At 47.1% G+C, this 27,249-nt stretch overlaps 1 protein-coding gene across 3 annotated transcripts in view; it reads left to right on the forward strand.

Annotated features, from left to right (window-relative positions):
- Positions 1-101: 101 nt before the first annotated feature.
- si:dkey-100n23.5 overlaps positions 102-27,249 on the forward strand; it is a 124,426-nt gene continuing 97,278 nt past the window's right edge. Inside the window, exons 1-4 of one of the 3 annotated variants that reach the window (XM_064327119.1) lie at positions 102-153; positions 1,840-1,876; positions 12,808-12,860; positions 14,642-14,696. In XM_064327119.1, the coding sequence (XP_064183189.1) occupies positions 1,850-1,876; positions 12,808-12,860; positions 14,642-14,696 (135 nt within the window). In that variant the 5' untranslated portion in view covers positions 102-153; positions 1,840-1,849. Of the gene's footprint in view, positions 154-1,839; positions 1,877-3,695; positions 3,877-12,807; positions 12,861-14,641; positions 14,697-27,249 lie in introns of those variants that run through there. The other 2 variants (XM_064327118.1, XM_064327117.1) reach the window with 2 other exon arrangements.

A 27,249-nucleotide genomic window follows, 5' to 3' on the forward strand; every position in this document is an offset into this window, starting at 1 on the left:
GTGCACAAACCTGCATCCCTAATTCAGCAAATAATTTAACTAATTATATAATCAAGATCTGAGGCTGGAATGAAAACCTGCATACACACGGCCCTCCATGGCAACGACACCACTGTTATAGAGGGTCAGGGGAGAATGATGCAGTCTGAAGAGGTGCGTATTCAGTCTGCCTTGGAAGATGGGTAGAATTTCTGTTGTCCTGACAAGAGTGAGAAGCTCATTCCAGCACCGGGGGCCAGAACAGAGAAGTGACCAGGAAGTATAGGCAGAGAGTGGTGAAGGAGTGTTTAGTTAGATTTTTAGGTAAAATTGATCTGCAACAGATTTGAATTCACAAATGTGCATTGAAATCAAGGACAAAGGTGATCTGAGAATTTATTTTGGAGATGTTTTGAATTCCATGCCTTCTTAACTTCCACAGACATGATCACTCTATTGAAAGAATGTAGTCATACCACAATCCAGCAAGTTGAGGTAATCTTGCCTCATACAATAATCTTGAGAATGAACCACAGTACTGTGGGTTAGACTTTCAGATCAATGATATTCTCTGGGTGCCATTAAAATGAAATTTTCCATTTGAACAGCTTATGCACTTATTGAAACCGCACCTTAATTCCACTTTTGTTTTTCCCATGTGGCCATATTCGAATAGGATTCATATGTTAGTCTGAGAGATGCAGTTTATGGGGGTTGCTGCTGTATGGCTAGGAAAGTAAGTTTGGAAATGATACTCTATGCTGCAGCTAATTCCTCACTCTTTAGCTAAAGCCTTTGTAAGGGAATTTCAGATATTCCTATTATGGGTGTGTTGTTGCTCCAACCATTTTGTTAATAACAGTCAAGCAACAAATGCCAGATCACCATTCCATCTCTATTAGTCAGAATGGACCAGGAATGCCCTGATCTCACAGCTGTAGCTGGAGCACCAGTGGAAACATCCAATACCCACAGCTAGTTCCACTAACCAGCAGCATGCCTCTGGACAGCTTTGGGCCTGGGTGCGACAAACAACACAAACACATGAGAATAAACATGTAGTCTAAGCAGATGATGGTGTAAACTGATATAGAGGGCGGTATCTTGGTAACATAAAAATGAGTTTAATGAACCTATCAAACTATCAATAATTAAAATAAATTATAAAATGTTATCATATGAATTGCATTTTGTTAGAAACATTGGACCGGTATGTTGTAAATGCTGACAAACTGGAAGTGTGAGATCCCAACTTTCTTATACAGTACAGTAAACTAGGTCATATCACACAGAGGGAGGGCAGTGATGGCTCAGGGTCACAGATTACTGAGACATTTCTAAAACTAATCACAGACCTACTGCAGTACACTACAATGATTGCACATATATACATATATATATGTACATATGTATTCATATATAACTAAAAAGTGTATGCATACTAAATACGAAAATGCATACTATATGGGTGGCACGGTGATGCAGTGGGTAGCACTGTCACATCACAGCAAGAAGGTTGTGGGTTTGAATCTCGGCTTCACGTGTCTGCATGTTTTCCCTGTCTCTGACGTATGGCTACTCTGGTTACCTACCCTAGGTATGAGTGTGTGCCCTGCGATAGATTGGTGGCCTGTCCAGGGTGTATTCCTGTCTCTTGCTCAATGCTTGTTGGGATAGGCTCCAGCACCCCCCGTGACCCTGCCCAGGATAAGTGGGTGTAGATAATGGATGGATGGATCATTTGCAGATGCAATGTCACATTTTCGGAGGCTGCTCCTTAGGCCAATAATGCATTGCATGCTTGTTCAAAACATGTTGTTTCAACCCCTGCTTCTACTTTGCCTGGTATGTTCTTTTCAGAAATGAAAACATGGAGAGCTACACTACATGGCCAAAGGTGTGTGGACACCTGACATTCAACATCTCATCCAAAATTATCGGCATTAATATGGAGTTGGTCCACCCTTTGCAGCTATAACAAACTCCACTCATCTGGGAAGTCTTTATACTTAATGTTGGAGCATTGCAGCAGGGATTTGTTTCCATTCAGCCAGAAGAGCATTACTGAGGTTGGGCAATGATTGGGCGATTAGGCCTGGCTCGCAGTTGGCTGTCAAACTGATTCCAAAGGTGTTGGATGGGGTTGAAGTCAGGGCTCTCTGCAGCTCGGTCAACTTCTTCCACACCGTTCTCAACAAAACCGTTTCTATATGGACCTCGCTGTGTACCTGGGGGTATTACCATGCTGAAACAAAAAAGGGCCTTCCCCAAACTGTTGGGGAAGCACAGAATCTTCAGGAATGTGATTGTATGTTGTAGCATTAAGATTTTCCTTCACTGGAACTAAGGGACCTAGCCCAAACCATGAAGAACAGCCCTAGACTAAGGGGTGTCCGGATGCTTTTGGTCATATAGTGCATTTGTTCTGCACAACTAACACCATGGCCGCATCACTGCTGCATCCAACTCAGCAGAGGATAAACATGAGCAGTTCAGGAAACTTTCAAACTTGCAGTTTGCAAAATCTTGATTTTTCAAACTATTTCTTCTATGTTATTCTGCATAAACCTGCCTTTATTCACACCTTGATAATCAGGGTTAATTATTCAAGTAAGCATGACGTGGGTTGTAAAATTTCTTTCATGTTTTCAGGGGGACTGTCCATGTGCAGTGTTTGGCACACAATTTCCTGTTGTCAGCCTGTGCAATTTATCTGAAGTATTTTTGAGGTAGTGAGACATTCACCAGACATTCCAAAAATGTCCAGTCATTGATTAATATTAAATATTTATTTGAAACCAGTCAAATTTCTTACTATTAAGGAAAAGCAGCACACATAATGTAACATTAGATAAAGGGAAACTGAGTAACCACAAGACATATTTTAAAAATACCTAGATGAAACCCACGGGGACATAGGAGAACATACTAATTCCACACAGAAAGCAACTTTGTTTATATAGCTTTTTAATATTATAGAGAGTAGATGTGGCATGTCGAGTGTAATGCAATTGGTCAAACTTTCCAGGAGATGCCTTTAAAATGTTTTTTAATTTATTCAAAATGGTGGAAAATCTAGCTGACACACCTTTCATTCAAAGCAGCATAGTTGTTTGTTGTGAGGAGAGACATTGACTTTCTGATCCAGAGAATGGATCAGATTTCTGATTGGTTTCATGTCTCTAGGCCAAACGTGTCAGGAATTATGCCTTTTCAAAGTCTGTATTTTCAATTGAACTCTATAGCGTGACCACTTGTCCAATTGGCACCACATTCGCTCCTTCTGTAATGCACACAACCTTTGACCACTGTACAAAGTTTCGGAAAAAGTTATCAGACACACTTGCCAGAAATGAGCAAAACATCAGAAGATATTATAGTAATTCTTACAAATACAATATGTTTTCCAGCACTTCATGCTTGGACTCCAAATAACTCCTACAAAAACAATAGGGTTCCAGCACTTCATGCTTGGACTCCAAGTAACTCCTACAAAAACAATAAGGTTTCAGCATTTCGTATTCGGTCCCCTAATAAAGATACATTTTAAAAGATATAGTTGGTGGGGACTATGAAACTTAAACATGTCCATGATCCGAGCAGTCTCCTGGAAACAGCTACTCAACATTTCGGCATTTGGAGAGATGGAGAGATGTGCCTTTATTGCGTTTTTGTGTGTAGTATTCCTTCCATATGTCCCTCGGCGCGCACTGTAGGAACTCATCGTAGACCGTTAGCTAGTAGGTAGCTACTCCACATGATGAATTTGTGTAACTATCAAAACACTGACATTAAACCGTGATTTACATTACAATGGAAAATAAAGACATTGGTCAACCCAGTAATGGTAGCAGTCGCTGCACATCCTTTAACTCTGATTCTGACGACTATCGATGTGTAAGTACAAAATGAGAAAGTTGCTTAGCAGTCTATCCTAGCTTAACTAACATTAGCTAGCTAAATTAGCTATTTTGGTTGCCAGTTAGCTAGCTTATCTAGTCTAACGTTAGCTGGCTGAGTAACGTAGAGCAACTTAATTCAAAATTGACAGTACTTAAAAAAACAAAACCAGAACAGCTAACTAGTTAGCTGTGTAACTAGCCAGCTCCGTTAGTCTAACAGTCAGTGTTGTTAATTAGCTAACTAACTAGTAAGCTGTAATTTTGAAAAATTGTTGACAACGTTAATGTGCTAACGTTAACGTTAGATTAATTAAAGGTACGGTGACGAAACCTGAACGTAGGCTAGCAGTTTTTTTTAGCTAACCTCAGCGGTGACTGCGTTACTGGAATCTTACTGGCTAGTTCCTTCCTGTTTTTTTGTTTGCAGTGCTGCTTGTTTCCATTTAAACAGATATGAATTAGCTGGTTCCTATCGTTCCTATCGGCTGCTGTAGCTTATTTGTTCCCTAACGAATCAGATAGTCTTGGCAGGTATGCATGTTTACAGTGCTAGCTAGATGGCTCTGTGGAGATCTAAGTGTATAGACTACCCAACGTTAGCTCGAATAACGGTTTTAGACTAGACTATCGCCTGTGAGAACTTCTCTCTTACGTTAGCTAGCTAACGTTAATGACAATTTTGCCAGGTACAGATATCTGTGTTGACTTCCTTCGCATACGGATTACCACTGACACCGTGGAAATAACGTCTAGCTAGCCAAATTAGTTGGACTACAGAACTTGCAACTGAGTGTGCATTAGGTCTAAGTTAGCAACATCCTTTCGATGATAAATCATTGCTGTCATACTAGTCTTTCTTGATCATATGTTCCAGTCAGTATATGGTGTGTTTGAACTGTTTACAGATATCAAACGAACAAAAACGAACGCAGCTATTTATGTAGCTCCATTTAGCTAACTTGCGTTATTTTCCATAGGTTTAGTCTAACATAAAACTGATTTGACATATTTTAGCAAGTTAATTAAAAAATGTATGCCTTGAAAGTTTTAAGAAACTTCTTGGCACTCCATGTGAAAACGACCCTTCATTGTTTACTTTTTGTATTTAACCAGGCTGGAACCTGTGGGGTATTTCACAAAGCAGGATTATTGAGTTAGTGGAATAACTGCCTTGAATAAAACCTGGAACCCTCCCAAATCTGGAACATGGACCAGGTGTTCTAGGATTTACTCAGTGAAAATTTCCAGCTCGCTCAGTAATCCTGCTTCTGAAATACCCCCCTGAGTTGAGTATCTGATAGACTAAAATAATACTGATATTTTTGTCATCGTGACTACTGGTACCTGACTTGACCTGACATTATCTTTGAACATTAACCCTGATGTAAATTTTCTTGCATATACCTTGCATACTGAAAGGGAGATAGAAAGCTAATGCTGCTACAGGTTACAGCTTGGTCTGCTGGCATGCCAAATAGCCTACCTATACAGCACCAAGAGTTTGGTGCTTTTCAGAGCTCCCTACAGAAATAACCACAATGACCACAGACTTTCAGCCCTTAAGAACATTAACATCTGTAGTACACATAATTCACAAATACATTAACACGTCCACACAATAAAGCCATTAAACTTGGGTTATTTTGGTTTTCTCCTGATTTTTTACTGCCAATTACATCATCAAAATGCAATAATTCTCCCCATTGGAATTTTAGCTGCATCTGCCAGGTACAACATCTGATCAAAGTTGGTAAATGGTAAATGGACTGCATTTATATAGCGCTTTTATCCAAAGCGCTTTACAATTGATGCCTCTCATTCGCCAGAGCAGTTAGGGGTTAGGTGTCTTGCTCAAGGACACTTCGACATGCCCAGGGCGGGGTTTGAACCGGCAATCCTCCGACTGCCAGACAATCGGTCTTACCTCCTGAGCTATGTCGCCCCTTAGTTAGTTGTTAAAGTTGTTAGATCAAAGTAGCCAATTGCAAGACACTCACAGGCAAAACTTTGTGGTTGCCATCTTGGTTTTGCATGGAAGCTAGCTTGCTTGCTAACTAATAATTGCAAAAAAATCTCAAATGTTCTTTTTACAGCTGTATAATCTTTGTGGGAAGCTCATTTATATTTCATTTAAATGCATTCTCTGCCATTTCACATGCAAACCTCACATAATATTGTTTCATGAGTCAGATAGCGACATGATTACAAGGTACAGTAGGCCATAAAGCCTTGGATTGAATTTGTAATCGCTACTGTTACTTTTTAAACAAAATATGGTGTAACCAGCTACATCGCCGACATTTGTTTCATTCATACAGTTGGCTGGCTACTTGGCTACATAGCTTCATTAAACCAGCTGCATGGCTAGCTAGCTTGCTGACTTCTGCTGAATTCAGTTAAATGAAAAATTAAACTAACGTTATTGAAGTGCAGCTAGGTAGCCAGCAATGACATATGGCATCAATGAAACCATTAATATTAGCTGACTGGTTAACTAGTCTCTTGCTTAACTAGTAGCTACTTAGCTATTCTTGAGATGTTTCATTACAATAATGCACTAGCTAGCAACCTACTGTGCTGTTAACACTAAAAATACTGAACAACAACTTGCTAACCGGTGACATTAACTATAGTTAAACGGTAACTACAGTTAACCAGCTAGCTGCTAGCAGTTTCGACTTGCCACCCATAACATTGAATTTAGCTACTTAGCTAGCGAACAACATTTTCTAGCAACATTAGTGTGTGCACTGAGTCGAGGAAGAATTGGCTACTTCTCTACAAACATTCAAAAGATAAATTCTCACTTCAGGGGGTAATAATGGGGTAAAAAACAGTATGTCTGACAATGTCACCATTTTTTTTGTTGTTGTCACTAATCATGAAATTCACCTGCCTAAACTTATTGTTGTAAGTAACCCAAACCCCAACTAATAGTTAGTTTACTGTTTTACTCTTTTAACTAGGCTACTGTAGCTACCTTGCTAATGCCAAGTTTTAACATTAATTTTATTTAGGCATACAGATTATCTACTAACATATGAACCATTAGTAGGTCTACCGTTTATACAATGTCAATGTAAGTTAATAGTTGTTTCAGTTTCTTACAATAAATTAATCAATTACAAAATTGCTGTTGTCTCAGTCAGGTAGTATGTGCATTTTAGGCAGTCTCTACAATCTTAATATTAATTCACCAAATGTAAACAATTCAATAACCTACCATCAATAATCTGGTTAGAATTAGTAGCCTAATGCTGGTTGACTTGTTTGTCAGAAAAAAACACAAACTAAAAGAAAACCATATGATTATTTTCTAGCCGCTGAGATTCTTGGTTATCGAGATTCTAGCTGCATCAGTACCCGTTCACAATGCACCTTACACAAAATCCATCTCCCTAAACCTTTTTGCTGTATGATACCCAATATATTCAGACTCTCTTATTGCAGTATCCAGAGCGACTACCTTCAAAAATAAAACCAGTGAGAAAGCTATAGCCTACTTTTCTAAATACCTAATTTTCTCTTTATAAAAAATGAACAACAATCAAGTGCAGATATTTAATTGCAACTTCTTTCTTCTTCTTCTTCTTATACAATGGTGATATTTGTATTTACTGATTCCTAAAAAATGTAAACATTTTTAACCCGTTAGTCTTGCCCATTCAGCTTTTACAAACATTTACAAAACATTAATTCTCAAGTATGGGCATGCACATTAAAATTGTACTTCATGTTGAATACTGCAACTACTGACAATGACAACATTATTATTATTATTATTATTATTATTATTATTATTATTATTATTCACTTTATTAACAGTGATGTGAAAGATAATCAATTCTATGTTTTGGGTATTAGGGCATAACTAACCGTCATCTAGCCTTGTCTTTACCATATCCTAACAGTAGCTAAATCTAGTCTTGTAACAAATAACACATAGCAGATTTTACTTTGTCAGTATTAATTCAACCAAAGATAATCCAGCATGCAGAAGCCTTTTGTGAAAAAGTGCACCCCATCATTCTTTAGCTTGTAGACCCCCCGTTGGCAACAGTAACCTGAAGTAGCCTAATCATTTTCTGTATGAGTTTATCAGTCTCTTCCATTGTATAAGAGGAATTCTTGCCCACACGTCCTTACAAAACTGCTCCAGCTCGTTGATGTTTAAGGACATTTGTTTATGCACGGCACTCTGAAAGTCCCACTGCAACATCTCAATGGGGTTGAGGTCTGGATTTTGACTTTGGCTATTCCAAAAACCTGATTTTATTTTTCAGCCATTTCAGCCACTTGTAGATTTGCTAATGTGCTTAGGATCATTGTTCTGCTGCATGTTTTTCTCGGCCAAGCTTTAGCTGTTGGACAGATTGTCTCAAAGTTGCCTTGAGAATACGCTGGTATAGAGAGGAATACATGGTGATCTCAATGATTGTCAGTTGTCCAGGTTTGTTGGCTGCAAAGCAGCCCCAAATCATCACCCTCCACCACCATGCTTGACAGTTTGCATGAGGTTCTTGTGGTGATATGTGGTGTTTTTTTTTTTTTTAACCAGATATGGTATTGTGCATTACGGCAAAACAACTCCACTTTGGTGTGTTCCAGAAGTCTCGTGGTTCATTCAGGTGCAATTTTGCAAACCTAAGCCATGCTGCAATGGAGAAAAGGGGGTTTCTTCTGTTTACCCCTCCATGAAGGCCATACATATTTAGTCTTTTCCTAACAGTCATGAACTGTAACATTTATTATGTTGACAGGCCTGTAGATCCCTGGAGGTAGCTTTTAGAATCATTGCATTTCCTTGGAGCATCATATGGTCTGATCTTGGAGTGAATTTGGTTGGACACCCGCTCCTGGGTAGACTGTCTTGAATGTTCTCCATTTTTAAATGATCTTTCTCACTCGTGATGGTTGGGCTTCATATTGATTGGGAATGGCTTTATAACCCTTCCCAGACTGATGAGCAACAATTGCTTCTCTCAGATAATCTCAGTCACTGACATATTTTGTCCTCAGAGTGTCTGCTTGTAAATAAAGGTGGTAGCACTTTCTGATGATCAACTAATTGTGTGAACTTTATTAGCAGCACCTGGTTCTAATTACCTTAATTGGTATGAAAGCACTTACTTTTTTGCACTTGGCTTCTGCATTTTGGCTTATTTTTGGTTGAATAAATAATGACAAAGAATAAATTGCACATTTGTTCCACAAGGCACAGCACAACCTGTGGTATTAATTCTTACTACAAACATATAAATGTTTTATTTTAGCTGCTGTAGAATGAAACAGGAGTAGTAAATTGTTAAATGACACTTTGAACCAACATTGTTTAACTAACTAAAGAAAGAATTATGTAATTCACAAATGTGCCTATAGACTGTGGTAAATTCCAAATCAAATTACAAAAAACACAGACATTAAAGAAATGGGGTTAAGGTGACTGATTTTCCTAAGTGTCTTGTTTAGGTGAGTTTCACATTGCTGTGTTATCATACAAATTTTTGCTTGGGCATAATTATTACATGGACAGCCAAACTTGGTGTCATTTGCATTTAAAGCAATACCTCCACTCAAATAGTTTTCTCCTGCTAAACCAAATATCTCAGTAAAAATGGGGTGGAATGGAATGGGTTCCTCAAAATGTCTAGAATATAAATCAGATGTGTTTCAGAGAAAGTATTCGCTCTAGGAATTGTGGCTGTGGTTTAACTACCATGTCCCTACCCTTATTTGCCTAATTGGGGTCACAATTCTTGCTCTCTTGTGAAGGCAAAGGATTTTAACTTCTGTAAAGCTGGGGTGAAATGGGATCTGCAAACTGGCCACTATATAAATCAAATGAGTCTCAAGACAATGCATTTGCTCTAGGAATTGGGGCTAGGGTTTAACCCCTGCACGATTTTGGTTGAGATACCACCTTTGTCTGGTTTTGAGCTAGGAAAACCCTTAAACATATGCACTTTTTTAGCAGCACCTGGTTCTAATTACTTTCTTAAATGAAACAATAAGGATGAACTTTTCCCACACATTTTTGTTTGAATGCATAATGACATAAGTATAATATGTGTGTTACCAGTGACATGATGCTAGATTTACTTTTAGAATTTGGTGAGAACCAGATGAGGGTTAATTAAGTTCCAATGTGTAAAACCATAAAATTGAAAGATCAAATTTTTTCGTATCACTATGTTTTAATAAATGATGGGCTTTTCAAATGTAGAGTGTTGGTTTAGGGGTTTGTGCTGATGACACACCCAGAAGACCTTGCATCATTACCAACCTGTGAGCAATGTGGCAACTGTTTCTGCACCTCTGTGCAGGTTGAATTGTGCAAGTATTCAGGTTCTCCTGCTTCCAGTCTTTCTCTTTTTATTTTTATGGCTTGAAACCTCGGTCATCAGTTTTAACTACTGAGAAATGTACCCTGCGCATCTAGCTTGATAGGTTAAATGTGCACTTCAGATTTCGAAGTCCTGAGATAGAAGATGACATGCCGCACTTGATTAGTTTCAGTTGCATTTGCCAATGTGTGACCCAGAGGGTTGTTGACTTTTGTCAGGTTGCTTCTGTCGGGCAAGGGTATCAAACTCCAGACCGGGAAGGCCTCAGTGTCTGCTGGTTTTTGGTGTGTTTCAGAGTGAGTAATTTAAGTCATCAATTGACTAAAGAGTCCACACACCTTGTTCTCAATGCCTTAATTGGCTGCTGATTGAAAGGAAACCACAAATACCTGCAGACGCTGCAGTTTTCTCAGACTGGAGGTTGACACCCCTGCTGTAGAAGAATGCCATGCTGCTGTTATCCCATAAACCCCTGTGTAAGCACTAGAGCAGTGGTCTCCAGCAGTGGTCTCCAACCCTGGTCCTGGATAGCTACAGGGTCTGCTAGTTTTTGTTTTCACCATAAAATCAGCACTCAATTGAGACCCAAGACACCAGGTGAGTTGAGTTAACTGTGTAATCAACTGCTCTAATTGATTCATGAAGTGCAGAGTCACTATGAAAACCAGCAGACCCTGTAGCTCTCCAGGACCAGGGTTGGAGACCACTGCACTAGAGAAATCCTCACAGCAGTGCTTACTTCTGCATGGTGACTCAGTTGATTCCGGAGAGTTGATCCGGAGAGCCTGTGATCCCACTAAACTAACAGAAATAAAAAAGTTGCACACATTTTCATATACTTAAAACAACCACTGCTAATCTCTGTGAACAGTCACTCAGTTAAACACATAACACACACAGCTAATCTCTGAGAACAGTCACTCAGTAAAACACAACACACACTGCTAATCTCTGAGAACAGTCACTCAGTTAAACACATAACACTCACTGCTAATCTCTGAGAACAGCCACTCAGTAAAACACGTAACACACACAGCTAATCTCTGAGAACGGTCACTCAGTAAAACACATAACACACACTGCTACTCTCTGAGAACATTCACTCAGTAAAACACATAACACACACAGCTAATCTCTGAGAACAGTCACTCAGTAAAACACTTAACACACACAGGCAATCTCTGAGAACAGTCACTCAGTTAAACACATAACACACTGCTAATCTCTGAGAACAGCCACTCAGTAAAACACAACACACACAGCTAATCTCTGAGAACAGTCACTCAGTTAAACATATAACACACACTGCTAATCTCTGAGAATAGTCACTCAGTAAAGCACATATAACACACACAGCTAATCTCTGAGAACGGTCACTCAGTAAAACACATAACACACACTGCTACTCTCTGAGAACAGTCACTCAGTGAAACACATAACACACACTGCTAATCTCTGAGAACAGTCACTCAGTGAAACACATAACACACACTGATAATCTCTGAGAACAGTCACTCAGGAGAACAACACACACAGCTAATCTCTGAGAACAGTCACTCAGTAAAACACATAACACACACTGCTAATCTCTGCGAACAGTCACTCAGTGAAACACGTAACACACACAGCTAATCTCTGAGAACGGTCACTCAGGAGAACACATAACACACACTGCTAATATTTGAGAACAGTCACTCTGGAAATATGTAAAATGCACATTGTCACTCTTCGAGAACAGCTAGTCAGTAGAAACATGCAATGCATTCTCTTAATGTCTGTGAACAGCTAATCAGGAAAAGCATACATCACACATTGCCACTCTGATCACAGATGTTCAGTCATTGACACATTATAGAATGTTGTCAACATTGATCTTCGTAGTAGTTAGAAGATGTCAGACGTATTGTTATTCTGACCTCTAATTACCCAGAGACATGGATATTATTTAAGCCAAGCTGCCAGAGATGACTTCCCCCTTTTCTATTTTCCGTGATGCAGGTAGTATTGAGAAGGCACATTTCTGCGCTAGTGCCAAGGTCATTATAACCCAGCTTTGCTGACAGTATATACCTTTCCAGGAAGAGGTCAGAGAGCTCGCATGCTCAGCTTGGCTGATGCAAGAGCTCGCAGCTCTGGTAACTGAATATGGAGGATGTCCTTGCATTGCATGGCAATGAACTGCACCAGCTTTGCATTCCCTGCCCGCCTAGTCTCCCCAGATTTATTTTTCCAAAACCAAACAGAATTTTCAGTTGATCTTCCTGCTTAAATAATGATTAAACTTTCTAAAGAACCATGTTTAGTGCATTTGTAAATTGTTTGTTTTTGTTTTTAGTGATGAAAATTAGGAAATGTTACATTAAACCATTGCAATGCAAGACGGCTGAACTACAATCTTAGTGTTTTTACAAATGAACCTCCATTTGCTTATCATGTTACTGCGCTGACTGTTTTTCAACTTTTTGCAAAGTATTTCATGTATCAATAAGGATAAATGTTATTCTTTTTAAAAAAAAAGTGTTTTTCAAAAGGACTCCTGTTTTCTGTAATTAAGAGTGTTTCTGTTGTGCTTACACCAACAGGTGGTAATTCTCACAGTGAAACGAGCTACAGCTACCTTTTCTTTAATAGGATGGTGAGTATGACCTTTGGGGTTATCATATATTTTTAAAATTATGTCATTTTGTGTTTGTCTTGCTCACAATGCAGAAATTGTTTAATCCTTATCCTCATATTTATTTAAAAAACAATGGGCCTCACTTATCAATATTTTCGTAAAACCGTGTGTAAATTTGTGTGTAATCGAAAACGAGTTATAAATTCTGCCAGATTTATGAAGCGCTTGTACACACAGCATTTTATCGTTTCTATGCGCTATGTTGATAAATACCAATCGATCATACATGATAAGCGCATGCAAAGAACTTGTGATTATTGAAGCCCCTAAAATACCATAAAAGGAGCTTGGAATTCCATTGCAGACAACCTAAAGGGATAAAAAGAAAAGATAAAATGAAATAAGATTAAAAAAATAAAAAAATAAAAAGAAAATAATAAAAAAAACCTCTGAAGCGGTGATTGAAGTTCTGTTAATGGAAGTACAAGCCAAAAACAAATTTGGTTCAGTAGTGTAAGCAGTGGCGTGTCAGGGCTGGGAAAGACTAAAGCCTGGCAAGATATAAGGGTGAGGCATCATAAGTGTAACACATGATGAACGTAATACGGTCATTAACTTCATGTGCAATGTGGCTACCATAGTCATTTCAGGTTTGTGTGTGTGTGATTCAGTCCTCTGCCACGTCCCGTATTAACCGTTAGGGGAAATATTTCCAAAAAAAGCGTTTTTGAGAGAGCTAAGTAAAAAGCAGTTCTGGAAATAATTATCGGGTCTGAGGCTTTATTTTTATTTACAATAATTCAAATCATAGAACATTTAACTCTCACATTCTTTTGCATAAGTGCCCTTTTTACGAACGATTTACGTTCATATTTGTACGCTCTTATCCAGAATGACTTACAAAAGTGTTGCGTATCCTGTTTGAAGTATCATTTTCGTAGACTCTTCAGGTGAGATTTTGAAATAGGTTTATGCTGCATGTGTACTCGGGTCAGCAATTCTTTTTAAATCCCCTTGTATAAAAACGTATGCAACATTCTTAAACAAGAAGTTATACCTAAATGTGTTTATGAGGGTCTTATGCAATAATTTAATCTCTGAATTGTTTCTTTGTTAAAACTTATTGTTTTGACAACATTTGTTTTGTTGTTGTGGTGAAACAAAACTGTACTGATTTACTAGGAAGCTACATCTCGAGTACAAGTGTAAGCATTGGGTGTATATTTCATCGAATGCAAAGTTAAATAATGCCTTCATTTTCTTTCAAGAAGACGGTATACAGCATATTAATATCCATGGTAGAAAATGACTCGAAGGCCTTTTGTGTTGTAGGACGTGGCTTTGCTGTAACCCATCTCCCCATTATGTACAGGGGTTTTCAGACAGCTTCTAACCCTGAAGCTTTCGTGAAGCAAGCACACCTCTCATAAATACTGTTTATTTTCGGCATCTTGAAGTGAATGACAAGGTTCTGTGGGATTGTTTCCTGTAATTCGTGCTTGAGCTGGGCCATATTATGTGGAGATGTGCCACAAATGAACTGGCTTAATCTGCGCGTGGATCAATGGGTATAATAATGGCGCCCGGTCTGAGGCGGAAGGGATAAGTCATCTTAAGGAGATGCTATCAGGTGACTCAGTGCTGTGGAACGGAAAGGCAGGGCTTTTCCTTTAAACCTCAGGGGGGTGTCTTTCCGTATGATTCTCAGGGGGCGTCTTTCTGTATGATTCTCAAGTGTTTGCTTTCTCTTTTTGAAAAAGTGATTTTGACTCCCCCCCCCCCCCCCCCTTCCTTTTCAGCGTCTTTATGTTGTTTGTGATCTGGCTCCTGCGCCGATATCACTCCCTGGCTCAGGTAAGCTTGTGTGTGTGTGTCTGTGTTTGTGTGTGTGTCTTCCTGTGTGTGTGTGTTTGTATGTGTGTGTGTGTGCGCATGCACATGTGTTTGTCTGTGTGTGTGTGTGTGCTTGTCTGTGTGTGTGCGTGTGTGCGCGTGCATGTGTGTTTGTCTGTGTGTCTGTGAGTGTGTGTTTGTCTTCTGTGTGTGTGTGTTTGTCTGTGTGTTTGTCTACTGTGTGTGTGTGTGTCTGTGTCTATAGTGCTTGTTAGCTGACATTACCCTATCTCAGTATCAGTCCTCTGGTGCCAGAGGGGTGGGCAGGGGGGGCAGTGGTCAGGCCACAGTGCTGGGGGCAGGGCCCACAACCTCTCCTTAGCACATCACATGAGGTGCTGACACTAATCGCTGGGCCTCAGGTGTCTGGAAACCAGGCAGGACTGGTTACGTCCACCCCTTGGGCCTGTCAGGCTGTTATCCCTGTACATCTGAAGGTGGCCGTGAGGTGAAGCCTGACCTTGGGCCCAATCCAGCAATGAAGAGAATGTAGTGCGGTAACAGGTGTCTGGGCCTTGAGAAAGAGCTGTGTCATGTCCTCTGATGAAACCCCATCCGTGCACCTGCTCTGAAACCTGTCATTAGCGGTGTGCTATTCTGGTTAGCATAGCTGTTTATTTCGAAACTCACCTTTGTTTGTGATGCACTTTAATGTTTGTACCAAGGCCAGTAAATTTTCTGTGACAAATATGGACACAATTTAAACCATCATTAAAACGTTACAAATTACTCAGGCTGCAAAAATGACTCCATGTCTGCTTGTAATCACATTTGGAGCTTTTGTGTTGTACCCAGTGTAATTACAGGATACTCTCCTCAAGTGTAAAATTACACACCTGGCACCTGGCTATTTATAATGGCTAAATCTTCTCACCTGGTAAATCTTGATACACTATATGACCAAAAGTATCTGGATGCCCCTTGGTCTGGGGCTGTTTTTCATGGTTTGGGCTAGGCCCCTTAGTTCCTGTGAAGGCAAATCTTAATGTTACAGCATACAATCACATTCTAGATGATTCTGTGCTTCCCCGACAGTTTGGGGAAGGCCCTTTCCTGTTTCAACATGACAATGCCCCCGGGTACACAGCGAGGTCCATGTAGAAACGGTTTTGTCGAGAACGGTGCGGAAGAACTTGACCGAGCTGCAGAGAGCCCTGACTTCAACCCCATCCAACACCTTTGGAATCAGTTTGACGGCCAAGGCCTAATCGCCCAATCATTGCCCAACCTCAGTAATGCTCTTCTGGCTGAATGGAAACAAATCCCTGCTGCAATGCTCCAACATCTAGTATAAAGCCTTCCCAGATGAGTGGAGGTTGTTATAGCTGCAAAGGGTGGACCAACTCCATATTAATGCCGGTAATTTTGGATGAGATGTTGAATGTCAGGTGTCCACACACCTTTGGCCATGTAGTGTATGTGCATGCTCTGCTGCAGCATCCCTTTAATCATAACAAATTTATTACTGGAGCAGACTAGTAGATATTATTAGAGGGAAGCACACTCAATTCTCTATTAGTGTGCTGAAAATGCTTCCAGTTTATCAGCATTAATAGATTACAGGTTCTTATAGTTGTTAGGAAATTAGCTTTCTCTAGCTCAGAGATTGTTGGTTCAATTCCCAGGTGGCGTTGGTGTGATATTTGGCTGGTGTAATATAATAAAACTGGGAAAATTGGCTGGGAAATATGTAAAAACACAAAGTATGTAAGTTTCCTTAGGTAACTGCCCTTGTGTGATTGATAATAGGTTATGATCAGTCATCTGGATTATCTGTATCGGGATGCATCAAACAAAGAAAACAGAAATACAAATAGAGTACTATAGTGCATGGCGTCATATACTGACTGCTGGTATAGATGGTGATGCTGATAACTTTATTGTCACTATTCTTTCTGTAAACCCAAATGCACTTTGTAAGTGCCCAGTGCTAAATACCTCAATATAATGTAATGGGTCCTTTCTGCTGCTGCAAAATGAAAGTACTGTGAAAACACAGGGTGTTCAGGCTGCTGTCCTGACGGCGTTCAGGCAGCGGTCGTGAGGGAGTTCAGGCAGCGGTCGTGAGGGAGTTCAGGCAGCGGTCGTGAGGGTGTTCAGGCTGCGGTCGTGAGGGCGTTCAGGCTGTGGTCCTGAGGGCGTTAAGGCTGCGGTCCTGAGGGTGTTCAGGCTGCGGTCCTGAGGGCGTTCAGGCTGTGGTCCTGAGGGCGTTAAGGCTGCGGTCCTGAGGGTGTTCAGGCTGCGGTCCTGAGGGCGTTCAGGCTGCTGTCCTGAGGGCGTTAAGGCTGCGGTCCTGAGGGTGTTCAGGCTGCGGTCCTGAGGCGTTCAGGCTGCTGTCCTGAGGCGTTAAGGCTGCGGTCCTGAGGGTGTTCAGGCTGCTGTCCTAAGGGTGTTCAGGCAGCGGTCCTGAGGGTGTTCAGCTGCGGTCCTGAGGACGTTCAGGCTGCGGTCCTGAGGGCGTTCAGGCTGTGGTCCTGAGGGCATTCAGGCTGCGGTCCTGAGGGCGTTCAGGCTGTGGTCCTGAGGGCGTTCAGCTTGCTGGTCCTGCTGGGCGGTCAGGCTGCGGTCCTGAGGGCGTTCGCCTGGTCCTAGAGCGGCTTTCATCTGCAGTCCTAGGCCAGATGCGGTCCTGAGCGTTCCGGCTGCGGTCCTGAGTGCTTCAGCTGCTGTCCTGAGCGTTCAGGTTGCGGTCCTGAGGGCGTTCAGGCTGCGGTCCTGAGGGCGTTCAGGCTGCGGTCCTGAGGGCGTTCAGGCTGCGGTCCTGAGGGCGTTCAGGCTGCGGTCCTGAGGGCGTTCAGGCTGCGGTCCTGAGGGCGTTCAGGCTGCGGTCCTGAGGGCGTTCAGGCTGCGGTCCTGAGGGCGTTCACACTTGCTGGACGTGTGTCTGTGGCGGGACACCAGGGCGCTGGGTCTGGCAGGGCGCTGCCTAAAAGGTTTAGAGCGGCTTTTCATCTGCCAGTCCAGCGCAGATAAACGAAATACTCTGATCATGTTCCGGGCATGAAAACGGTCGGCTTCGCTTTCATCTCTCTCTCTCTCCCCCTCTATCCCTCCCTCTCTCTCTCCCCCTCTATCCCTCCCTCTCTCTCAGCGGCATGCAAAAATCATTAAAGATTGTCAGCCTTGCCCGAGCTGTTTTTTTCTTCTTTAAAATGTGGCTGACTTTCAAGAGAATGGAAGCTAGCTGGGCAGTGAGGGAATGTGTGTGTGTGTGTGTGTGGAGTGTGGAGAGAGAGAGAGAGAGAGAGGGGGAGAGGGAGAGGAGAGAGGGGGAGAGGGGGAGGAGGGAGAGAGGAGAGGGAGGGGGGAGAGGGAGAGGAGAGAGGAGAGGGAGGGAGAGGAGAGAGAGAGGAGGGGGAGAGGTGAGGGGAGAGGAGAGGAGGGGAGAGGTGGGGGGTTGTAATTGCTGCTCGGCAGAGGCGTGAGGGAACACTTTGAAATCTCATCCGCGGCACAGCCGGCGCTCTGGCCCCGGTTGTCGGGCGGGGCGGGGCGCATTAAACACATCGCGCTCTCCCGGAACGGCGAGCGGCGCTTAGTCTAGGGGGGCGGGGGTGGGGGCCTGGGGCGGGGGGTGGGGGGTGGGGGCAGGGGCGGGGGTGGGGGTGGGGGGCCGGTGAGAGAGGGGGCAGCGTGGATTCGCGGCAGGGCGGGAAACGCGCTCCCTGACGGGGCTCTTCTGGTCCCCCTCAGCGCAGCTCTGCTCCTGTCCCAGTCACGCTCAGGACTGCCACAGGGACCAGAGAGCAGGAACACACACACACACACACTCACAAGCAACCACACACTCATACACGCACACACACACACACACACTCACAAGCACGCACGCACACACAAGTACGCACGCACGCACACACACACACACACGCACTCACACACACTCACACACACACACACACACGCACGCACTCACACAAGTACGCACGCACGCACACGCATGCATGCACGCACACACACACAAGCACACACATACACACACACACAAGCAACCACACACTCACGCACGCACGCACACACACACACACACAAGCACGCACAGACTCGTACACGACCACACACAAAGACTGGCTAAGAAAAGACACAGTTCCTCTTAACGAAATCCCGCGCGCGTAAGCGCTAAATAATAATTAGCTCTCTGCTGAAGGCTAATCACGCTGATGTCACAGATAGATGTGATCGTAACACGTTCCTGTGCTTTCAGCGGCACGGTGGTCTGCGCCGGGCCATCCGTTACCGGTTCCCTCGCGGCTAACGCCGGCTGGTCTTCCGTCTGGGGCAGACCACGAAAAAGGCCCACCCAGGCTGCGGGAACACACACGCTACGCTGGCTGTGTCCGCGGGGGTCTGGCCTCCATTTTCTGCCTAATTAGCTTTTAGTTAACCCTTTACCTCAGGAAGTTTGGGGGGATTCTCCCCGGTGTCCCTGGCCTACACGCAGAAGCTCCACACGCACGCACGGACGCATGCGCACACACACCCCCCCGTGCTCCGGTGTCTGTTTGTTCTTTAGGCCATACAATGCCAGAGCTCTTCAAATTCAGAATTTTAGTTCAATGGAGTATTAGTCTGGCCCCATAATTAAGGGACATCATAACAAAAACTGAGCGGCTCAAATTCGTAGTAGAGTAGTCTTAATCATTTATGGTAGCTCTGTTCTGTAAAGCTTATAGATCTTGGCATTGAATTGATATGAAATTGCTCAGCGCACTGTTAAAAGAAAGAAAATAGAGAGAATAGAGAAGAAAGATGCTCAGCTTGAGAAATAAGACAACTTGGCCGCTGAATCGTAAATGCTGATAAATTGAAAAAGCAGACAGCGCTCAATAGAATACTTCAAATTTTCAAATGTCCACAAAAATTCTAGAGATTTTATATGCATTACATTACATTACATTACAGGCATTTAGCAGACGCTCTTATCCAGAGCAACTTACACAACTTTTTTTACATAGCATTTGACATTGTATCCATTTATACAGCTGGATATATACTGAAGCAATGCAGGTTAAGTACCTTGCTCAAGGGTACATGCCATATGCCATACGTACCAGAGCTTCTAATTTTCTTGTATTGAAACTGAGCGATTTAATAAAAATGAGTCCACACGAAGACGATGACTTTAAAGATCCTGTTCTCTGAAAAATGTTGTCCTACGTGGGTTTATGAGATGTTTCTTTCAGCGTTCGGCAGCAGAAATTCACAAAGTTCTCACAGTACACTCCAAAATCCAAAATTGGATGGGTTTAGGTGGGAGGGCGTATCTGCGTCGCGTTAATGGCCGTTTTTTTTTTTTTTTAAAGAGGCGTGTAATTCAGAGGAAGGCCAGCTGGCTGAACGGCATCGTGGGAGAGAGTGCGAGCGGAGCGGACAGAGGGAGGGGATGTGGCGTTTGCCCGCGGTCGTCTGGGCGCGCGAGATTAACGGTGTACCGCGGCGGGCGGCGGGCGGCGGGGCGAGCGTCTGTCGCGCTAACGGCGTACGTTCTGTTTTCTTTTCTTTTTTTCTTTTTTTTTTTATCGGTGCCGTGCTTGCCTCGTTCCTCTCGGACAAACGCCTTCCTTTCTCTTAATTAAAACCCGCCTGACGTTTTTTTTCCGTCCGGCGCCCGGCTCTGCTGCAGGAGGGCGCCGGCGCGGAACACCGAGGCGGAGCTCGTTAGCGGCGGACCACGCGGCGGCTTGTTTGGCGGCTGGCGCAGCTCCGGTGCGCGGGGTCGCCGTGGAGACGGTGTCTTCCTGTGAGCTCCGCTGGGGCGGTGCGTCCCGTGTGGCTGCCCTGTTGTGAGAGCGCCTGCGTGCGTTTCTCTGGACGAGGACGTCTGCTAAACGCGCGGACGTGAAAGTGAGGTGCCCCTCTCTGCGGCCGCGGGGCCTCCTCAGAGGCCGAGGCAGAGCACAGACCATGCGGGTAGTCGGCTGCGCTCTGTGCCGCGGGGTGTTCGCTCAGCGCCCTGCCCGTGGGCTCCCTCAGACAGAGCTCTGTCCTCCGCTCGAGCGCCCGGCGGGTTGCGAGCGTGCCCGTGCGTGTCTGCGCGTGCACGCTCCTCCGTGCGTGTGTACGGAGTGCACTCCTGACCTCTTTCATTAATTAAATGAATTGATTCACATCGGTCTTTCAGTGGAAATGGATGTCATAATTGTTCCCTCCAAACTATAATCTTCTTCTGGTGGATCTGCACGTTTCAGATGCAGTGCAGAAATATCTTTCGGTGTTTTTATTTGCCTTTCTTCAGTAATAGTCCGAGAGAAGAGGCAGCACACTGAAACTGTAACCCAGCCTATAAGCTGTGTTGTGGGCGGGGCTTTGTAATGTTTCAGGTGAGAGAGAAGAGGCAGCACACTGAAGCTGTAACTCAGCCTATAAGCTCTGTTGTGGGAGGGGCTTTGTAATGTTTCAGGTGAGAGAGAAGAGGCAGCACACTGAAACTGTAACCCAGCCTATAAGCTGTGTTGTGGGCGGGGCTTTGTAATGTTTCAGGTGAGAGAGAAGAGGCAGCACACTGAAACTGTAACCCAGCCTATAAGCTCTGTTGTGGGCGGGGCTTTGTAATGTTTCAGGTGAGAGAGAAGAGGCAGCACACTGAAACTGTAACCCAGCCTATAAGCTGTGTTGTGGGCGGGGCTTTGTAATGTTTCAGGTGAGAGAGAAGAGGCAGCACACTGAAACTGTAACCCAGCCTATAAGCTGTGTTGTGGGCGGGGCTTTGTAATGTTTCAGGTGAGAGAGAAGAGGCAGCACACTGAAACTGTAACCCAGCCTATAAGCTCTGTTGTGGGCGGGGCTTTGTAATGTTTCAGGTGAGGACTGTGGGTGGGCTTGGTTTGCGTGCGCTGGAGCAGCGGAAGGTGGCGTCCGTGAGACGGGGTAGGCGAGCGCTTCTCTAGCGGAGGCCCTTCCATGGCTGCTCGATCGGAAGGCTCCTCTCTTTCGCCCTGGGCGATGGCGAAGGGTCGATAAGCGGAGCGGCCTTGAGGAGCCGCTGGGTTCCGTCTCGCCCCGCCCCCAACGCGGCCTTCCGAGCGGAGACGTTCAGGAGGGGACGCATCTCCCACCTCTCCTGTAGCCCCCCCTCCCCCCCCTCCCCCCACCTCTCCTGCAGCCCCCCCTCCTCCCCCCGCCTCTCCTGCAGCCCCCCCCCCTCCTCCCCCCCGCCTCTCCTGCAGCCCCCCCTCCTCCCCCCACCTCTCCTGCAGCCCCCCCTCCTCCCCACCTCTCCTGTAGCCCCCCTCCCTCCCCCCACCTCTCCTGCTGCCCCCCTCCTCCCCCCACCTCTCCTGCAGCCCCCCCTCCTCCCCCCACCTCTCCTGCAGGCCCCCCCTCCTCCCCACCTCTCCTGCAGCCCCCCCTCCTCCCCACCTCTCCTGCAGCCCCCCTCCTCCCCCCACCTCTCCTGCAGCCCCCCCTCCTCCCCCCGCCTCTCCTGCAGCCCCCTCCTCCCCCCACCTCTCCTGCAGCCCCCCCCTCCTCCCCCCACATCTCCTGCAGCCCCCCTCCCCCCGCCTCTCCTGCAGCCCCCCCCTCCTCCCCCCGCCTCTCCTGCAGCCCCCTCCTCCCCTCTGCCTCTCCTGCAGCCCCCCCCTCCTCCCCCCACCTATCCTGCCCCCCCTCCTCCCCCCCACCTCTCCTGCAGCCCCCCCTCCTCCCCCCACCTATCCTGCCCCCCCTCCTCCCCCCCACCTCTCCTGCAGCCCCCCCCTCCTCCCCCCACCTATCCTGCCCCCCCTCCTCCCCCCCGCCTCTCCTGCAGCCCCCCACCTCTCCTGCAACCCCCTCCTACCCCCCACCTCTCCTGCAGCCCCCCTCCTCCCCCCCACCTCTCCTGCTGCCCCCCCTCCTCCTCCCCCTGCCTCTCCTGCAGCCCCCCCTCCCCCCCCCCCACCTCTCCTGCAGCCCCCCCTCCCCCCCCCCCACCTCTCCTGCTGCCCCCCCTCCTCCCCCCACCTCTCCTGCTGCCCCCCTCCCTCCCCCCACCTCTCCTGCAGCCCCCCCTCCTCCCCCCGCCTCTCCTGCTGCCCCCTCCTCCTCCCCCCGCCCAATCAGTGGCAGCCAGATTGTGTTTTATCAGGCTCTTATTCGGCCTGGTCCTCTGCGGCGTCCGCGCGCGAGAGCGGGAGGGCGTTTAATTAAAGCAGGGCCGGGGAAGCGTCAGTAATTAGGCAGTTAGCAGAGCCCGGCTCCTGCAGTTATCGATCGCTTTATAAAGCTTTGATAATGCGCCGTTTTGATCCGGCCGCCCCTCGCATACCCCGCCACCCCCCCCCTCCTCCGGCCCGCACCATTTATCAGCCCCGCCGTTTGGTCCAGGCAGCGGCGAGACCCGCCGTGAATCAAGCCCCTAATCAATCCCAGCCGGGCCGCCTCCCCCCCGGCGCGGAGCCGAGGTGTTGAGTAATGACGGTCTGCAGCCGTCCATCTGCGCTCCGCCCGGGCTGATTGCCCTGACAGAAGCGGGTAATTCAATTAGCGCCGAGCCACCGAGGGGGGGGTACGGGGCGGGGGACCGGAGGGGGGAGGGGGTTGGCCATGTTACCGTGGCGGCCGCCAGCCTCGCTGCCGCCTCGCTTGCCCGCTAGCGGCCCTGCGCCGGTGCTGCCGTCGGTGTGCCAGCGCCTCCTGAATCTGCGCCCCGGCGCTCGGTTGAGGCGTGAGCCGAGGATGAGCCGGTGAGCGAACGCGGTATAATCGGCGGACGCTCCGTCGGCACGACGACGCTGATTCGCGAAGCGCCGGCGGACCTGCAGCCTTAGCCGGGGCCGGACGGGCGCGGGAGGGCTCTCTGCCACGGCGTTCCGTGGCCCCGGCGACAGCGCGGGCGCCGGCTCTGGCGCAGGCGGAGAGTCTGAGCGCGTGGAGCGGTGCCGAGATGCTAATGGGGCCGGCGGCGCTGCCAGCGCCCCGTCTGTCACTGCGCCCTTCCTGCCCTGCCAGCCGCCGGCGCGCGCCTCCTTTTACTGCCGCTGACTGCCTGAAAGCCTTTCTCAGCGCTGCTGCCTTTCTCAGCGCTGCAGCCTGAAATTCTTTCTCAGCGCTGTTGCCTTTCTCAGCGCTGCTGCCTTTCTCAGCGCTGCTGCCTGAAAGCCTTTCTCAGCGCTGTTGCCTTTCTCAGCGCTGTGCCTTTCTCAGCGCTGCAGCCTGAAAGTCTTTCTCAGCGCTGCTGCCTTTCTCAGCGCTGCAGCCTGAAAGCCTCTCTCAGCGCTGCTGCCTTTCTCAGCGCTGTTGCCTTTCTCAGCGCTGCTGCCTTTCTCAGCGCTGCTGCCTTTCTCAGCGCTGTTGCCTCTCTCAGCGCTGTTGCCTCTCTCAGCGCTGCTGCCTTTCTCAGCGCTGCAGCCTGAAAGTCTTTCTCAGCGCTGCTGCCTTTCTCAGCGCTGCAGCCTGAAAGTCTTTCTCAGCGCTGCTGCCTTTCTCAGCGCTGCAGCCTGAAAGTCTTTCTCAGCGCTGTTGCCTTTCTCAGCGCTGCAGCCTGAAAGTCTTTCTCAGCGCTGCTGCCTGAATGCCTTTCTCAGCGCTGCTGCTGAGAGCCTTTCTCAGCGCTGCTGCCTTTCTCAGCGCTGCAGCTGAAAAGTCTTTCTCAGCGCTGCAGCCTGAAAGTCTTTCTCAGCGCTGCTGCCTTTCTCAGCGCTGCTGCCTTTCTCAGCGCTGCAGCCTGAAAGCCTTTCTCAGCGCTGCTGTCTTTCTCAGCGCTGCTGCCTTTCTCAGCGCTGCAGCCTGAAAGCCTTTCTCAGCGCTGCTGTCTTTCTCAGCGCTGCAGCCTGAAAGCCTTTCTCAGCGCTGCAGCCTGAAAGTCTTTCTCGGCGCTGCTGCCTGAAAGCCTTTCTCAGCGCTGTTGCCTTTCTCAGCGCTGCTGCCTGTCCCCTTCAGCCTGCGCAAACTAGCGGGAATTCTATTAACCGTCTGCAAAAATCAACACGGTGGGCGGGAGTGGTCACCTAACAGCACTCCCAATGCTGCGTGACAACGAACAGAAAATATCAAATATCCAGGGATTCCAGCTGTGACAGATTATTTTGATTACCTTTGAAATTCCTCGATTGTTCCTTGAAAGGGAATAAAGATCAGTGGTGTTTTCTCTCGCTCTCTCTCTGTGTGCGAGGGGATTTCAGAGATTTTGTTCACGCCTCTGATTCAAGCCGCCTTACCGTGGGACATAAAAGAGTTTTTTTTTTTTGTTTGTTTATTTTTGAACCATGGAAACGTCCCTTTTCCCGGCTTCTTATTCGAGTCAGCCGGACGGATGCTTTTGAAAACAGTTTATGCCGTCGGTTGTAAGGCGAGATCAAAACGTCCCTTTCTGTCAGGCGAGCCGCTCGCGACGCTCGGCGGCGGGGGGGGGGGGAGGCGGATGGGGGTTCCGCCCACCGATCGGCGTGGCGGATGTTTCCGCGCACGTCGCGTCTCGCGAAACGGCGCCGACGTCTCAGGGGGGAAAGCGATTCGCCGCTCAAGGAGATTCGCCGGGATTGAAAATGTTTTTTTTTTTTTTTCTCTTGTGCTGCAGAAGAAGGAAAAAAAGAAAAGAACAGCGCACGTGTTGCCTCCGCCTACGCTGGCGCGCTGCCAGTCTCATTGTGAGCACTGTGATGCTTTTGCCGAACGCACAGCCCACCGCTCCTGGGTTCGTCCCGAAACATAATAGAATGGAGTGCTTTGTCGTCCGTTAAATTTACATAAAGCGGAAAAATGTGATTTTCGTTCGGGCTTGCGTAAGAAAATGATTTTTTTTTAAAAACAGACCGGGGCGAAGGTATGGCGCGGACGTTTTGACTGTGTGCTGCGTGGCGTGTGTGCTGCAGTGAATGCGTATGTGGATCTGTCCCGTGGGGGGGGGGGATAACGAGCAGGCGTTCGCGCGGCGCTGATTGTCACCCCGTCCCGGGGGGGGGCGGCGCGTCCCGGCGGAGCCCCCCCGGCCCCCCCGGCGTCTCCTCAGGGGGAGCGCCGCCGGTCCGGACGGCCCTGCCGGCTCTGGTCCGTGGCGGCTTCCCCCCCTCAGACCCGGCGTGATTAATACGCTCCGCTCGGCCGAGCCGAGGCGACACGCTAACCGGCGCGGGGCTCTCTGCGGCTCGCTCGCCCCGCTAACGAACGCGCCGACCGCGCGGAGAGAAGCCCTGAAAATCAGACATGAGAGAGAGAGAGGAGAGGGAGGGAGGGAGAGAGAGGGGAGGAGAGAGAGAGAGGAGAGAAGAGAGAGAGAGAGAGAGAGGAGAGGAGAGAGAGAGAGGAGAGGAGAGGAGAGAGAAGGAGAGGGGGAGAGAGAGAGAGCACAGAGAGAGGGAGAGAGAGAGAGGGAGTGGGGAGAGAGAGAGAGAGAGAGAGGGAGAGAGAGAGAGAAGGGGGGGAGAGAGAGAGAGACACAGAGAGAGGGAGAGAGAGAGAGGGGGGGGAGAGAGAGAGGTTCCCCCTCCCTCTTCTGCTAGAACGGGTGATTTCACTGTCTTTCCTGTTAGAGGAGACGTGTGTGTGTGTGTGTCGCTGTCTCTGTTTCGCTTTCTCCCTCGTGTGTGTGCGTGTGTGTACGTGCATTTACTCTTCTTTTCACCCTGTCTTGGCACAACACACACACACTTCCCCTTCTCTTCTCCTTCTCTTCCTTTGATGTAGACACACACACACCTTTCCCACCTTTTTCTAAGACAAACACTCTTTTCCCAAAACACATGTGAACACATCTCCCTTCTTCACTGAGAAGCACAGACACATGCACACACAATCACACACACACTCACACGCATGTGCGCACACACACACGCACTCTATCACACATGCACACACGTACGCACACACACGGACACATACACAAGCACACACACACACACACACACACACACACACACACACACGCCTCTCACTCCTCACGCTCTCTCCCAGGGTGACCTGAGATTTCATTCATGTCTGACTGGGGGTGTCCAGCTGAACAGCAGTGGCTGATTACACAGGGCCCCTGTTGATTACACAGGGCCCCTGTTAATGCCTGGTTGACCAGGTTCACCGGGTCCTGAGGGCGATCTTGTGAAGACTCACATGTTCTTCCTGATCCATATCTTGCAGAGCGCCTTCTCCTGAACAGCGAACGCACCTTTTGCGAAAGGCCCTTCCCCTCACCTTTTACCTGATAGCGATCGTTAAGACGGTTTTTTTGGCTTTGGCGGGCCGGAGAGATAAAATACCTCGTTTCCGTCTCGCGCTGCTGCGGGCTGCTCGTGAATGCACACGGACCTATAAATAAACCACGCGGCCCATTTCGCCGTTTACCGCCATGTTTATTTAATGTCGTTTCGGCAGGGCGAATGACTGGGTTTCGCGCTGTTATGGCACGATATCTATTAACAGAAAAAATAGAAGGGGGTGCCCTTCATCCGAACGCAGAGCGAATAGTTTTGACCCCCGGGTACGCCAGCGCTGGCACCTGAGCTCTCCGTCGGCCCTGTAATCTGTTTTCACACGCAAACGAAAGAGCCCCTTTCAGACGCGACTCCTGGAGCGCGGCGTCGCCAGCATAGCGACGTGCGCG

This window comes from Anguilla rostrata, chromosome 3 (genome assembly GCF_018555375.3).
Source record: "Anguilla rostrata isolate EN2019 chromosome 3, ASM1855537v3, whole genome shotgun sequence".
In the NCBI taxonomy this organism is placed as follows: domain Eukaryota; kingdom Metazoa; phylum Chordata; class Actinopteri; order Anguilliformes; family Anguillidae; genus Anguilla; species Anguilla rostrata.